General features: G+C 37.7%; 2 protein-coding genes across 7 annotated transcripts in view; one reads left to right on the top strand and one right to left on the bottom strand.

Annotated features, from left to right (window-relative positions):
- Positions 1-2,563, top strand: part of LOC119837318 (cyclin-dependent kinase inhibitor 1-like) — a 36,995-nt gene extending 34,432 nt beyond the window's left edge. For both annotated transcript variants that reach the window (XM_038362839.1, XM_038362838.1), the window contains one exon: positions 18-2,563. In XM_038362839.1, the coding sequence (XP_038218767.1) occupies positions 18-157 (140 nt within the window). In that variant the 3' untranslated portion in view covers positions 158-2,563. The remainder of the gene's footprint in view (positions 1-17) is intronic.
- A 3,622-nt stretch (positions 2,564-6,185) lies between these two features.
- The window catches only part of LOC119837335, a 99,820-nt gene continuing 90,588 nt past the window's right edge, over positions 6,186-15,417 (bottom strand). For all 5 annotated transcript variants that reach the window (XM_038362878.1, XM_038362882.1, XM_038362880.1 and 2 more), the window contains exons 16-23: positions 14,326-14,433; positions 13,671-13,843; positions 13,071-13,300; positions 12,510-12,686; positions 11,449-11,526; positions 10,778-10,956; positions 10,350-10,442; positions 6,186-10,099 (exon numbers count right to left, since the gene is read on the bottom strand). In XM_038362878.1, coding sequence (XP_038218806.1) covers positions 9,934-10,099; positions 10,350-10,442; positions 10,778-10,956; positions 11,449-11,526; positions 12,510-12,686; positions 13,071-13,300; positions 13,671-13,843; positions 14,326-14,433 — 1,204 coding nt within the window. In that variant the 3' untranslated portion in view covers positions 6,186-9,933. The remainder of the gene's footprint in view (positions 10,100-10,349; positions 10,443-10,777; positions 10,957-11,448; positions 11,527-12,509; positions 12,687-13,070; positions 13,301-13,670; positions 13,844-14,325; positions 14,434-15,417) is intronic.

Genomic DNA, 15,417 nt, shown 5'->3' with positions numbered 1-15,417 from the left:
GTCGTCTCTCCTTCCAGATTTCCTGAAGCCCCGCAAGCGGCTGTCGAGCAACGGCAAGAAGTCTCCGGCGCACAAGCACAAGCCGGAGCTGCACGCGCACCTGCGGCCGCCCAAGGTGGCTCGGCTCGCGCAGGCGCACTACAAGCGCGCCAGCTAGGCGCCGCCCGCGTGTGCGCTCGCCTCTGGCAGCTGACCGGCGCGACCAGCGAGTTGAGCTCAAACCAAAGCGCTAACTTGTATATTAAGCGGAGCCGGGACCCGTCGGCTGTAATCATGTACGGTTCACTTGGAACGATGAGAACGCGGCTGCGAAGCGTAAATTGTGCAAATTAATTTTATACCCCTTAATTTATTTTCGATTTATCGGCTTTCGCCGAGGAGAACAATTATAATAATGTTAAGTAATTGTAAGATAGTTTCAGACATTAATATATTGTAGTCCCCCGTCACATCACAAGCGCTCCAGGGCGGGAGCGGATCGCGTCTGAATTCGTCTGAGCAATATATTTATAATGTGACAATTAATTTTAAGTTTAATATGATCTCTTTGACAATAATTTAAGTTAGTTTAGGGTAGGCTAGGTCGGTGTAAGTCTGGACTAAATAATGTCGAATGAGATAAAGATTTGTTTAAGTAGGTACTCCATTGCAATATTAACACAGTAGCGACGCCTCGGATATGCTTCCACACTCGTGTAGGAATTAAATTTTTACACCGCGTTGAAGTGTCTCTAAAGCTCTCTTTGAAGCGATGCGCAGTTTTCTTGAATTTTCCCTCGAATATATTCGGAGAAATTTCAAAAATAACATCGTTCAATACACTAAGCAATAGAAAAGTTTAGCTTAAGTGAAATACAAATACTCAAAGGTATGTCTTGTTACGCAGTGTAACAGTTTTTTGCCAATTTAATTTAAATGTTAGGGACACGGTTTATTGCGAACATTGAGTATTTGTGTTTTCCGATCCGAGCGATCGAATATCATATTAGTCCATTTGTTTTGTTGTTATATTTTAATAATGGTTTATATGTTTATGATTATATTGATGATTGTTTTTTCAATATTTAATATCTAAAGTTTTTCGAATGTTTTGATGTGAGCATTTGCGTTGAAATGTTTATCAAAATTGTATGTTTCGGAGGCGGCGAGCTGCTCTTGATAAAGTACAAATTATTCATTTCTGTTTAGGAAAAGGGGCAGCGGGATCCTTTAAAAGACACTCATTTTCATTATACATTAACTATTTTCATTTAACTTTAATTAATATGTACATGGTGTTTGTTTGTTGCGGGCGGCGTGTGGAGTCCATACTGTCCGGTGAACACTGGGTTTTAATATACATTGTATCAAATCAACGTATTATATCATTAATATTTAATAATATATTCTTAACCCCATTAAATAATACAATGGTAAAATAATTTAAATTAAAAATAACACAATGAAAATCCAAAATACAGTTATTATGTTTATAATGATTACATTACGCATGTTATTTCTAAGATTACAAGTCGATTTGAAAATATGAATTGTTAATAAAATCTTAAATCATTTTGTATGAAACAATAAAAGCAAATTCCAGTATTGTCCGGGTATTGTAGACTACCCACATTCGCTCGCAACAGAGCGTTCGGCCAGCGCAGGCGTCAGTAGCGGATAGGTCTGACTAAAATAATGAAATTTTTAATGAACTTTGAACGTTTGACTATTAAAGACACGATTTAAAGTGCTGTTGAAACATTAATATATTTATAATCTATGCGGTGTTCGTTTACATTTTGACTTGATTTGAAATTTATGAATTGTGTTACGTAGCCCCTTGGGCAGATGACTCGAAACGCCTATAGTTGTAGTTTCAAATAATTGCCCAAGAACGGTGGATCTTAGACAAGTATTTGACATCCCCTCGGTCATCTGTTCGAGCGACTACAATGAAATATTTAATTAGATTTTGTTTGAATTGCGCCGAAAGCGATGGGCTATCATGTGGTGACGAGGTATCGTCGTGCGAACGCGTTAATTTTAATTTAATTTCTCTAACACCTGTGATGTATTAAATATGATCTCAGAACATAATCGTACTGTATGCAAATGTCATATTATATATTTTGTTTAAAATAGTGTTAGTTACTGGACTGGATGTAGGCTTTGGTAACTACTCAACGCGTATCCCTCGTTATTGAGAAATAATTTAATACATCAAATAATGTTTATATTAATAATAAGTTTCGGTTCTCGTCGACTCACTTGTAAATTGCACTGTAAATTGTTGCACAATGTGTATTTATTGAATTGTTAGTCGGCGAGCGTTAATGGGATACAAGCATACATACATACAAACACGTAAGCCGCAGAGGCAACTCGATCTCGAGTCCACAATATAACAATAGATTAAGCAATTGTCGCGCTAGAAGCGACCGCAGTCACAAGAGCAAACAATGTTGTATATATTCGGCAAATGTTTTCTAATATACCTTTATAGTGTATCGAGTTCCATATTATATTATTTTGTGTAATGTGTAAAACTTAAATTTAGTTTAAAAAAAGCTTACTTCATACGGTATTTGTTGTTTTCTTTCAACTCCTCATCCTAAACTTACACGAGTTAAAGTGCGATCCTGGAATGGACCAGAATAATATATTAAATTAATAAAATACTAAAAACACGCTTAAATAATAGAATATTTAGAGTGATCTAAAATGTCTCACTTGCTCAAGTACACAGTATATGTAAGAAAATTATTTATTCTCGGTGAACATAATCAGTAGGATAATAATATAAAATCTTAAAATACATATTGAAATACCAAAAGCCGAGTTTAAAAAAATGAGAGAGATTGTACTGTGGTAGTAAATAAAACAAATATTTGGATGCTCGTATGAAAATGTTTATTGATATCACAATCAAGTCTACACAACTACCCGGTCACCACGCACCGCGACACAGATGATAAATACACATACATTTTACCACTTAGTACACCGGCCGTAGCCGCTACGTACGTTATACAAATCTAAGTAATACAATACAGAAAAGAAACAAGAAATATGCAAAAATAGCGTGCCGTAAACAATAGTTTCAATCTAATTATTTAATGTAAGGCGGAGACTACGTGTTTACAATATAAATAAAACACCTAAAGAGTAGAAAACTTCTACGCTATCAGCTATTTAGAGGAGTTTATACGAAATACAAAAGTACACAACATTGCGTTAGTGCAAATATATCATTGATATTGAGAGGCAAATTAAAGAAATGCAAACTATAAGTTATTGTCTCAAAATACCCCTCAGAATCTGCAGGCATTAGGTACATAAAATATTTAAACACGCGCCTGAACACGCAATAAATACCACAACATTAATATTTAATTATCACTATTTACAATACATTAGTAGAACATTACACTTAGGCACATCGATTGTTATAAAATTATGATTTAATTCGAAAAAGTGTCCTGAGAGCCGCGACACCTCAGGTGACATCTATATTAGCTACCACATTAAAACATTTATGTGTTAAATAACTTCGTACGTGTGGGGTTAATTTAAAAATATTTAAGATTTCTAAACACTGGAGTTACGCAAATCGAATGATTTTTATCTAATACAACATTAACTTTAGAAATTTAGAAACAATTCGAATATAACTTCATTTTCTTATATCACGCTATGTATATAAGAAAAGAGCTTAAAGCATCGGAGACTTCGGGGCGAGATTGATTAATTTGTACTTTAAATTATCCCCTAATCTCGAGCAGTGTCAGTTAGCGTACGGTTAATATTAGTTACATTTGTGTTAAAAGATATATTACTCTATGTATGTTGGTCGTAATCGTACGTTTACAGAATCTAAACTAGCACGAGTAGGTACGAGTAAGTGGGCGCGCCCTACCGCGCCACTAGACACCGATATACAAAATCTCACTGGACGCTAATCGGATACACTTATCTGTTATATACGTAGAAAACAGCTAATATGAATAATTTGGACATTAAAATCACATTATACAGAAATAAACATTCAGATATCTATCTAGAAACGGCGATCTAAGTTATTCAAAGTTGGTGCAAGAACGACAACGAGAATTACTTATAACGAGATATTAAATTTTGAATTCAAAAGTATGAGAAAGTTACAATACAATATAGAAATTGTGAATTATTTTTTATAGAGAAAAAAGAACTTTAAAGTCTGAATAATCAAAAGAGTTGAGAAGATTACCAATTTTTTATGGAAAAATGTATATTTTAAAATTTTACATCGTTTTAAACGACTCATTACTTACAATTATTAATAACTTCTCGATGTCGTGGTTCCTATAGAATATAAACATCTATAATATATACTTATGCTCACTACGACCGTGGCTTTAAACTTTAAAGATATCTAATTCAAAAGCCGCCACTAGTGCTCCTACACCCCTGATATATCTTGCAACTGCGGTGTGAACCATGGGCGCTCAATCGGAACTTTCCAACACTCAAACCGCAATGCCCTGAGAAACTATAGCCCTAGTCCACCTATAAGCTCTATATAAATATAAAATATCTTAAATATCTAAGATAGATAAGATTCAAAAGTCAGTTTGGTGTCGAAATCTGAGTCGTAGTTAAAATGAAATACACGTAGTAAATAGAAGCAGTCCAGCTGATCGTCGCACGCGCGAAAAGGTACGAAAATTGGACGGCAAAATATTTTGGTGAGAAGTCTGAATATTATATAAAGATATTTAGTATAAATCTACACATTTATACGAACAGTGACGTAATAATCGAGACTAAAAACTATGCATACACCGTGTATCTATGAATAAACATTGATCGATTGTTGTCCTTTAAAGCTAATCGCTATAAAATAAACTGCGTAGAGACTGGACCGCTGAATACTCTAACCGTACACTACACACGAATCACATTTATTAAAAGACAGTGTAAAAATAATGCTCATAAATATTGGCCTATAAGATAATTAGAATTCATTGTACTTTATCTATTTGAAGCTTATATTATTATCACACATACCCTATTAGGTAGATATCAAACGTCGAATATATAAAAGTTAACTCTATGTTCATTTAGCAGCGAACTAAGCTTGGCTAACTTCGGCGTCGCTCGAGCTGCGCCAGCGACAAACGCAGACAATTCTAATATAAACACTACTTTAACAAATGTGATAATCAGACTTGTAATTTGTAACCATATTTAGTTTGTTTCTACGTTCATTCTGTTTCGTGTTACATAGCGAATTCCGCAGGCGTTAGTTTTACCGGCTCGTTCCAAACACTCAATGGATATGTGGTGCCATATACTTGTCTACTGTGTAACTATTTGTTTCTACAAGCCACATCTAAGCCCATATAAACATTCAGTCGAGTTAAAAATGTATAGGTACTAGGTAATAGTAATTGTAAAAATCGTATTTTAATTAGGATTGAGTATTTACACGTATTCTATGAGTTTAGATTTGATAATTTCGAATTCAAAACGTTCGTGATGTAAAGTGCGTAAAGTTAAATCAAAAATTATTAATAACAGCCACATGAAATCCGCAATTACGTGTTTTGTGATGATATTGATATAATAATTAGTAAATTAGCGGCATTCTCTCTTCACAATAATTATAGCTATAATCTAATATTTAACGACAAAGTTTTTTATAATTTACTCAGTTCCAAGTTTATCGAGCAGAGAGTGTATATTTAGTAAATCGTATCAGCTCGAAACAGATAACTGTGTATAATTCAAGTAGTTTTCAAATAACCGTCGAGAAATTTCACGTCGTGTGTGGATATTAAAATCTAGTTTCTGATTTGCGCTAAGGACATCTAAACTAGAGGTCTATCGGACTATAGGGGGGCGAAGGGAGATCTACAATAATTAGCAAACAAATAATAATGATTATTGTCTGACACTGGGTTATTGTCTAGACAGCAGCTCTGGCGTCGTCGCCACACTATTGACTATAGAATGCACGCGGCGGGACTCGACCGGTCACAATCCAAGCATTATCGTCTATTATATTCAAATAAGTTGCGGCCTTCGCATATCGAATCCAACCGACTGCAAAGACCGTTCGTTTCTAAGCCATCGGCACATCAACTAGACAGGCCCAAACTAATAAAAAAACCTAATAAAAACCAATAAAAAATATAGGAAAGGGAGAAAAAAATAAAAGTAAAATAAAAAGGGGTATTTGGATGTTTATTTACAATTCTCTCATAATAACTATGCGATTATTAATGAAGATAAAACCTTAAGCAACATCAGTGCTAGCCCCTGATCACCCACATCTTATTTAGGTTAATGCTCTCCACTCGCGCCACAAGGACTTACAATCTAGACATTAAAAACGTAATATACCCAATATTTTATATAGTATTTAGCGCGTACCGTCGGTACATGTTCAAATGTTAACTTAAATCACTAAAACTACAGTTTCACCGGCCGTTAACGATAAAATATAAGTTCGGAGCGATCACAGTAGGCCTTGCGCGTGCGCATCGAGGCGTCGACGCGTTACATCGCGGGCTTTGTACATCGGTTACATACCGTTTCAATAATAATTATTGTCAAAATAATCTTAAAATCAGAGTGCGTTTACGTGTTGCGGTGAAACTCGAACGTGCGCCAACTCTCGCCAGTTTGTGTGCGAACGCGATCCCATCCATATACGTGTATACGAAAAATTAAATTCCCATTTTAAACAACTTATTGCAACAACCCAAAATTTACATTCCCAATCGCTTAATCACAGCGGCCGACGGACAGGCGCGTGCCGACCGTGCCGACCGTGCCGACCGCACGTGAGCGTGCCCCATATACAAAAACGACGACCAAGCGATACATTTCACTAAAAAGAAAGAAAAAAAGAACTCCGTTACAAACATTCCATTTGACTTAACCCAAAGCTCCGATACGGACACATTTACAATAATTAAATGAAAACGATACGCACGCCGATAGAACATCTACAATAAATCGAGGGTTCCCCACCGCCCGTGCACATCGGAGATCATTGACTAAGCCTCGAGCGAGGGCAATCTCTCTGCTACAATAACATATTTGTAGGAAAAACTCTCATAAAACACGCAATCAGTTTAGCGATACTGATAGGGAACTTATTGAAAATTCACGTTTTTTTAATTAAGAATAGAATAAACAGAAAAGCGTATATATCAAATACAATATAACAAAGGAAATATTTAAAATTGAAACGTTGAACAAACCGAAAGCGTGTTCTATGGTTATAAATTAAAAACATAAGCATCGTAAAGATCAGACAAATAGCTGCGAGCGCATTGGCATTTTAGTGCGCATTTGATTTATTATTATCCCCTCCGTTTACATTAAACATTTCATCAATATCGATACAGCCATTCGTGTGATCTGTGCAATGTTTAGATACACGAAAAATAATAAAACTACAGTAACTAATTAAAAATTACAATGAATTATTGTCAGGCAGCAAGCTACAACATAATTATTTGTTTAAAACAAAACAGTTTTGGTGGTTATTACAACTAAGTTTATATTTTTTATTTGATTGTTTTTTTTTCTTTAATAATACTTAATGTAAAAAAGGAAATTAAAAACGACTCTATTTATATAGGAAATAATAATAAAAATTGACAAACATATGTTGCTTAAATCATAAATCATACGCTAGGCGGCCGTTAATGCCAAAATTTAATATACTTATAAATTAACGTTTTAATATTTAATAAAATAAAATTGTATTGTTTGTATCATTAGTAGTGATATATAAAACGGGCCTGTCTGTCCGTTACACCCAGTCACAGTAGACACGTTAGAAATTAGCAAATCATAAGAAGCGTCAAACTTTTCACACAAGACGGTCGCAACCAGACAAGAACAAGGTAACGGAAAAATACACTTTTACACGACATTTTCAAAATCAAATACCATCTGTTGCACGAACAAACGACACTGAAAACCAGCAAACATTTAAAACCCCCCTTGACGCCATAAGCATTGTCTCACATTAAATTTTTTAACCATCATAATAAGAAGAAAAAAAAAATGTATTTTTCCATTATTCACCACCCAGTCCGAAGCGGCCATCTTGTCTACTACAAAAAATAAAACCATCAAATCCAATTCAATCTACCTAACGAATATACAAGTGTTACCTACACGATAAAACTCTTAAATAACATATAATATTCCATCTAACGGCTAGACATATCCATCACCGCGTACTACACATATTAATATCTACAGAGAAAAAAACATTTTATTTACGATTATCATAATATTATATATTAATTATAAAAAAAAAACACAGCATCGATTACAGATGGACCTAAACTATCTGATATGGAACGTAAGATCGCATACCTTAAGCGAATCCGAAACGCTATAAAATAAAATAGAAAGAAAATGAAAAAATCATATAATTGACGTAATCATCGCGTAAAAAGGACGAACTCAATATTCGCTACAAACATCGACACATTGTTAATAAACATCCCATCAAATTTGGTACAGACACTAATTCCTACTATAAAACATTAGTAAATGCAACCTACTCGCCTAACTCCAAAGGAAATAAATTTACAATTTAATATTATACATAATATAGTACTGTGCCGCGGCGGTGGCCGGCCAGCGCATATGTTTTGTGTGTCCGTCACGCTGCAGCCGCCCACCGACGCGACGAACACCGATATACATTTCACTAGCAACGCGTATACTTTAAGAAATAAAGCGTCTAACCTAATACACCGATAACGATGCGGTTCGCAGCGATTACACACGTGTACATCGCATACATCAAGTTTAAATCGGAACGTAACGTCGAATCGAGACGTTGGGTTGCAATTTAAACGCTTTAAATACAAACAAAAATAGAACGGTTTAAAAATAGCGCTTTTGCCGGTTTTCTTTTTTTTTTAAATCGGTCAAAATATTCACAGAGAAAATGATAAGAAACCGTGCGAAATCGCGTCTCTACACACTAGTCATAAGATTTTGGATTAAAAAAATTGCAGTGTGATAAATAACTCCATTAGTTTGCCGCTCGGCGCCGCTTGCGGCCGCTCAATATCCAACCATATTTGTTGCGCCCGCAAGCGGCGCGAGCGCACGCTTTGGCCCTTCGTCGAGTGAATACCAACCGAGAAATCAAACATCAAATCAAATCAAATATTGGTATCCATTCGGTACAAAAACAAAAGAACACAATCGTGCCGTCCCTTTTGATTGCGATATAAAAGAGCGAGACGGCGCGATATAATCATTTACAACGTCGTATTCGTAATCACCGATCAATGATGACGTCACATACACGCGGAGACATTAGCTCTATCGACGATCGATTATAAATAACACATAATATAACATAAATCAATTATGAATGTTTAAAATCGTAAACTATTATACAGTGCATCGCGTAGACACTATCAGTATGTCTCCGCAAAAATTAAAAACAAATTAAAGTTCAATAATCCCGCGTTCGTGATCACGCTCACGAGCGGTGATATATTTCGCTCACGGTCACATCGATTCCTCACGGTCACACCATACACATTGACCGTGTTGATCCTTACGCGTTCCGTTGTGACCATACGCCATCGTAGTTGTCATGTCACGACCATTACCATTTTGACGTATCACTTCCATCCTTAAATTCCTCGATGTTCACATTATATCAAATGTTGTTGAGTATTTTATTCCCAATAAAGTCATGACAATCGCTCACGATCACAACTCTTCCCCAATTCATCACAATGACGGTCATGACTCCACCCAAAACGCTCACGGTCACAACACCGCCAACCGCTCACGGTCACAATACCGCCAACCGCTCACGGTCACAACACCGCCAACCGCTCACGGTCACCACACCGCCAACCGCTCACGGTCGCGAAGCCGGCGAGCGGCGAGCGGCGAGGGTGAGGGCGGGCGCGCTCAGTCGGTGTACCAGAGGTGCTGGTGCGGGTGCTGGTGCACGAGGTAGGTGGGCGAGTAGGGCTGCAGGTAGCCGGGCAGCCGCGCGCCGCTCGCGTGGTGCGCCGGCGGCGGCCCGCCCACGCCGCCCACGCCGCCCACTCCACCCACGCCGCTCACACCGCCGCTGGAATTCATTCAATCTTTATATATAAAACGCGGACGTGTGTTTTAATTGACTGATCTGTCTACTCTCAGCGCCTAACAGATACGATATTCAAGAAAAAAGTTCATATGTATTAACTTTATAAAAGTACTCTAAGTTTATGGAGTGCGTAGCCGCGGACAAAAGCTATTGACATAATATTCGAGAGATTTATTAGATACTGAGATGTTTAATTTTTATATATTAATTTTAATAAATAAAATAAACTCACGTGTGATAATGGTACGTGGGCACGTACAGCGGCGGCGGCAAGTATCCCGGCGACACCCCGCCGGGCGGCGACAGCACTCCTCCACTACCACTCCTGAAATTATTATAAAATAGTATTAAAAAAATAAATTTAAATAAAAAAAAATAATCCTTAAAATAATCGAATCTAATTTCTACCATAACGGTTACAAGCATTCCTGGGGAGGGAGGTACCGGATTCTATAATCCTGAATCGTTGAATTTAGCCATTATTTATTATTTAACAGACTCCGATCTTTACAACATAATCATAATAATAGCGAGACTGTTGAAAGGACAGCTATTAAAAAGATACTGGATGTTTGTGTGTGTAAGTGTGCAACACCGCGGGAAAAAGCCAGTATTATACAAGTCTATATCATCAGGGAATATATAAATCGCGTCACTCACTTGTAGTGCGTGTGCGGGTGGTGGTGCCACGCGTGCTTGTGGTTCACGTTCATGTTGCCGGCCATGCTGTTGACCGCGCTCACGCCGCTCACGCCGCTCACGCCGCTCACGCCGCTCACCGCGCTCACCGGGTTCACGCCGCTCACGCTCGCCGGTATGTACTCGCGACAACCGCCGCTCTGTATATTAAGATGCGATGTTTAATCATTTCTGGCTTAGCTCTACAGAAATCAGACTTGAATAAGAGAATTAAGTTAAAATGAAATTATCATTAATTACAGTGAGAGATAATTTTAGAGAATCATTAGTATATTCAGTATGGGATTATATTTCAAGTCAATATACCCTACATCTTCTTGGTAAACAATGATTATAAATCATCATCATCATCATCAGCCCATATATGTTCCCACTGCCGGGACACAGGCCTCCTATGAGGGTTCAAGCCATATCCACCACGCTGGCCAAGTGCGAACTTTTAATTTTTGGACATGCCGGTTTCCTCACGATGTCTTCCTTCACAGTCTTGAGCAGCGATGATGTTACACATGCGCAGATAAATTGAAAAATCTCGAACCCCGACTTGTCGATTTTAAGTCCGAGGTCCTAACCACTGAGCCACCACTGCTTTCTATTTATTATAAGTAATAATAAATAAAAATGAAACTCACGCTATCTCTCTTGTTGTGCTGAGTGGGCACATACTGATTACACTGATAGTCGTTCGTTTGACGCACGTTGCCCCCGTTCTGTGGAAGAAGTCACATCGTTCAAATAATATTAGATGCTTTGAAACAATCTTGCATTTTAACATTTTAAATATATACATTCATCTCAATACGTAATTTATTGTAAGTTTTTTTTTTAAAGTTCTCGTTAATTTCTTTTTTTTTTATGACACAAATTTCTAAAGTTTTTATTTCATAAGATCCTTTTACTGTCAGTGCTCGCAATAGCGAACGCTTACAGTAAGAACAGACAGAACGAAGTGTAGTAAGTACACAATAGTGTGATTACTACACAAAGAAAATTTCACAAAATCGGTTCGAATATTCGCGTGCCAAGTAAAACAAAAAGAAGACCAAGTAAATAAGGGCATCCGTATCTTTATATTTATTTATTTATTGTGCCATCACAAAGTGTACATTCTTTTTTTTATGTCACAGTCGGCAATGGAGCCGGTGGGTCGCCTGATGGTAAGCGCTACCACCGCCTATGAACTTTTGGAGAGGTGTACGGTCGATTGCGGACCTTACGCCTCTACAAATGGATTGCAGACTTTAAATTGGGAAGTGATTAAGAAAGGATTGTCGAGAGGAATAAAGGAAAGGACTAGGAAGGGTAAGGTAAAGGATATGATATGATATCAAGACATAATACATAAGTCACAAAAGAGTACAAAAGGCAGTCTTATCGCCCGCAACTTTTGGGTGCTGGATAAGATTTAACATAATGAGAACAGTAAAATTGATACCTTAATATATGTATATGAATTACCTGCCTCATTGTTTATCCGTGATGGACTCCTAAACTACACAACCGATTTTAATCAAATTTGCCATGTCCAACTTAAAACATGGGTCGGTTTTGCTTCATTGTTTATCCGCGATGGACTTCTAAACTATTTATTTATATTGTTTATTGTCTTTTAATTACGACAAATGATTACTCGGGCGGAGCCGGGGCGTGCAGCAAGTTTTATATAGATGTATTGATTAGTTGTAGAGCATACATTGTAATGCGGCTCGTGGTGCGGCTCGTGCTTGGCCGCGGCCTCCTGCTGCGCGAGCGCGAGCAGCCGCTTCTTCTGGCTCTGCGGCGTCGCCTGCGCCGCGCTCGCCTGCCGCTGCTGCTGCTGCTGTTGCTGCTGCTGCTGCTGGTGCTGCGGCTGTTGCTGTTGTTGCTGTTGCTGTGGAGAGTGATGCAATTGTTAGTTATAATCTTACTGCTTTTCAACGGACTTACAAAGAAGCGAGTTTCTCAATTCGACTGGTGGATTTTTAATTGGTTTTATTACGTCTTGACTTTCGACTGACTTTTTTTTTTTAATTTGAAACCTGATGCCTCTCATGTAGGCGAATTAAAATTTGGTCTAGTTCTGACAACTTGAATGCAGTGTAGTTTATTGTTCAAAGTATCTATATTTCATATATCTATATTTAAATTTATATTCATGTGTCTGGGCTGTTTAGCTTATCCGTCAGTTCAAAAGACAGATACGACATCAAAAATTTTCTCTATACAGTGTCAAAACAAGTTGTCGAAACTGTTATAACTGAAATTCACAACTCACATGGTGTTGGTGGTGGTGCTGCGTGTGGTGGTGACACGGCTGGTGGTGCGGCTGGTGCGGCTGGTGCGGCTCGTGCTTCACGTGCCGCTCGTCGCGCGCGCTGCATATGACGCCGCCCGTGCCCGCGCCCGCGCCCATGCCCGTGCCCGCACCCACACCCGCACCCGCGCCGCCCGCCGACGTGTTAGCGCTCGCCCCCGCGCCCGCTTGGTTCGTACACTCGCCGCTACCTGTTCGTATGCGAAAATAGCTATTAGTGAAACGAATTACGTTATTTTGTTTGTTGTCCCCGTGATATTACAATGTCACTAAAATCGGGTCGTTTAATTATATGAAGGGATTGAGATTTTACAGTTAAATCATAATATCACTGGTGAAATATCACCGCTTTGACAATGTACCACAAATATATATAGCATAGAGAGGAGTGAAAGGTGCTGAAAGTATCGCTTTGGGTGTAGTATGTCGTATTCAGGATGTAAAGTGTGTACCGTGTAGTGTGTAGTATATAGTGTGTCGCATGTAACGTGTTGGACGTAGCGCGTAGTGTGTAGTATATAGTGTGTCGCATGTAATGTGCTGGACGTGCGTGCGGCCCACCTCTGGTGTCGTGCGGCCGGTGGGGCTGGCGCTCGTCGTCGTCGCTGTCGCTGATGGTGATGACGGAGACGGCGGGCGAGGGCGTGTCGCGGATGGTGATGGTGTGCGCGCCCGCGCACGCGCCGCCCTCCCACGCGCCGCCCGCACCGCCCGCGCCGACGCCTTGACGGACTCTGGCAAATCAAATCAAAATCAAATTTTGAATTCGGATGTCGCGATATACAACTTGTTATGGAAATGAAAAGTTGAATTTATTCGTAGATCAATCAATGATGAATTATTTTAAAATATACGTATTGATACAGTTTATGAATTATAAGCAAACTTTAAATTAACTTGTAAAGTAATAAAATGATATGCTTCAGTTAACCCCTTAAATAAATTAATAAATCTGTGACTTGTAAACACATTATAATATGTTAAAATATATCAAGTACATTAAGTGTAACTGTATTGCTCCTTAATTTAGGGTATGCTCTTGACCACCCTAGAAATTATTAAGCATTAAAATCTAAAAAGTCCCTAGATATTGCGTATCCTTCCCTCTATTCCGGTTCTGCAATTGTTCATGGGCGATGTCAACGCTTACCATCAAGTGACCCACCAGCTCCTCCCCTGACAGTGACATAAAAAGAGAATGCCCAAAGCGACTCACGTATTTTCATGCTGCTGATGCCTTCGCGAAGGTGGCGTGCCCTCCTTCACCCGCTTCTTCACCGGCGACAGCTGAGTGGGCTCCTTCTTGCCGCCACCGCTCGCCATACTGGAATGTATTACACAATAATTGTTAAATTTAATTTTCTATTTCGGTTCTCGTAGTGTCAGTACTATGGCATATAATGGCTATGGATTTTAGATAAAACTGAAGATTTCGATAAAAAGTAAATTATATATGGTGTTTTTGTTAGAACATCATTTTTAATAAAAATTTTAAGTATGCGTTATAATGTCATCCTTTTAGAGAGCAATATGAGTCAAATTGAGAGACTCAAATTTTCAAAGTATCATCACTCTATAATAAATGAAAAAAAGCTTGTTTAACATAGACTGCATTATGACGTTTTTAATTAAGTATACAGGGATTTATATTAAGTGTATAATTTATTGGTGACTTTGTTTCGCAGTTAAACATGAAATAATGCTGTATTCCAAAATATTTATCAGAAAATAGCGTGAAATGAGGAAATAATAATAAAAATGATAGCAGTCAAGAATGCTTTTTAAACAATGATAATATATTGATGGCGTAAGAAAATAATATAAAAGCGATAGAAATATTCACACATATATATACACATATAGTAAGCTTGGCTTAACACAGATAAGTGTTATAAGTTTCGAATTACATGTAATATATAATTAAATGTAGGTTAATTGATATTTATTTTCAATTTCACTGTAGTAGAAGAAATTATACTGCTGAGGTGAGGTCATAAATGGCTTTGTGGACTAAGGCGTAGCCACGGTAAAGACATTTCTTTATATATTTCAAATTGACATTTTTAAATTGCCTATAAAGCATCAAAAATTAAAAATTAGTTAAAACTAAGTAAAAAACATTCTTTCATGATAGAGTCAACTGTCTCATTAGCTCTTAAACAGATCTGTAAGGATATTATTTAACCCTTGCGAACCCAAGCAGGATAACAAAAAAAAACTCGTGATATTATTGTATTGTCACCGAGCCTTCATAAGTGTACAAAGTTTGACATAATCTGTCCTTTTAAAATTTATTATAATCGAGTCT

Source organism: Zerene cesonia, chromosome 27, assembly GCF_012273895.1.
Source record: "Zerene cesonia ecotype Mississippi chromosome 27, Zerene_cesonia_1.1, whole genome shotgun sequence".
In the NCBI taxonomy this organism is placed as follows: Eukaryota; Metazoa; Arthropoda; class Insecta; order Lepidoptera; family Pieridae; genus Zerene; species Zerene cesonia.
Note: the sequence above shows the minus strand (reverse complement) of the source record. Positions and strands in the feature narration are given on the sequence as shown.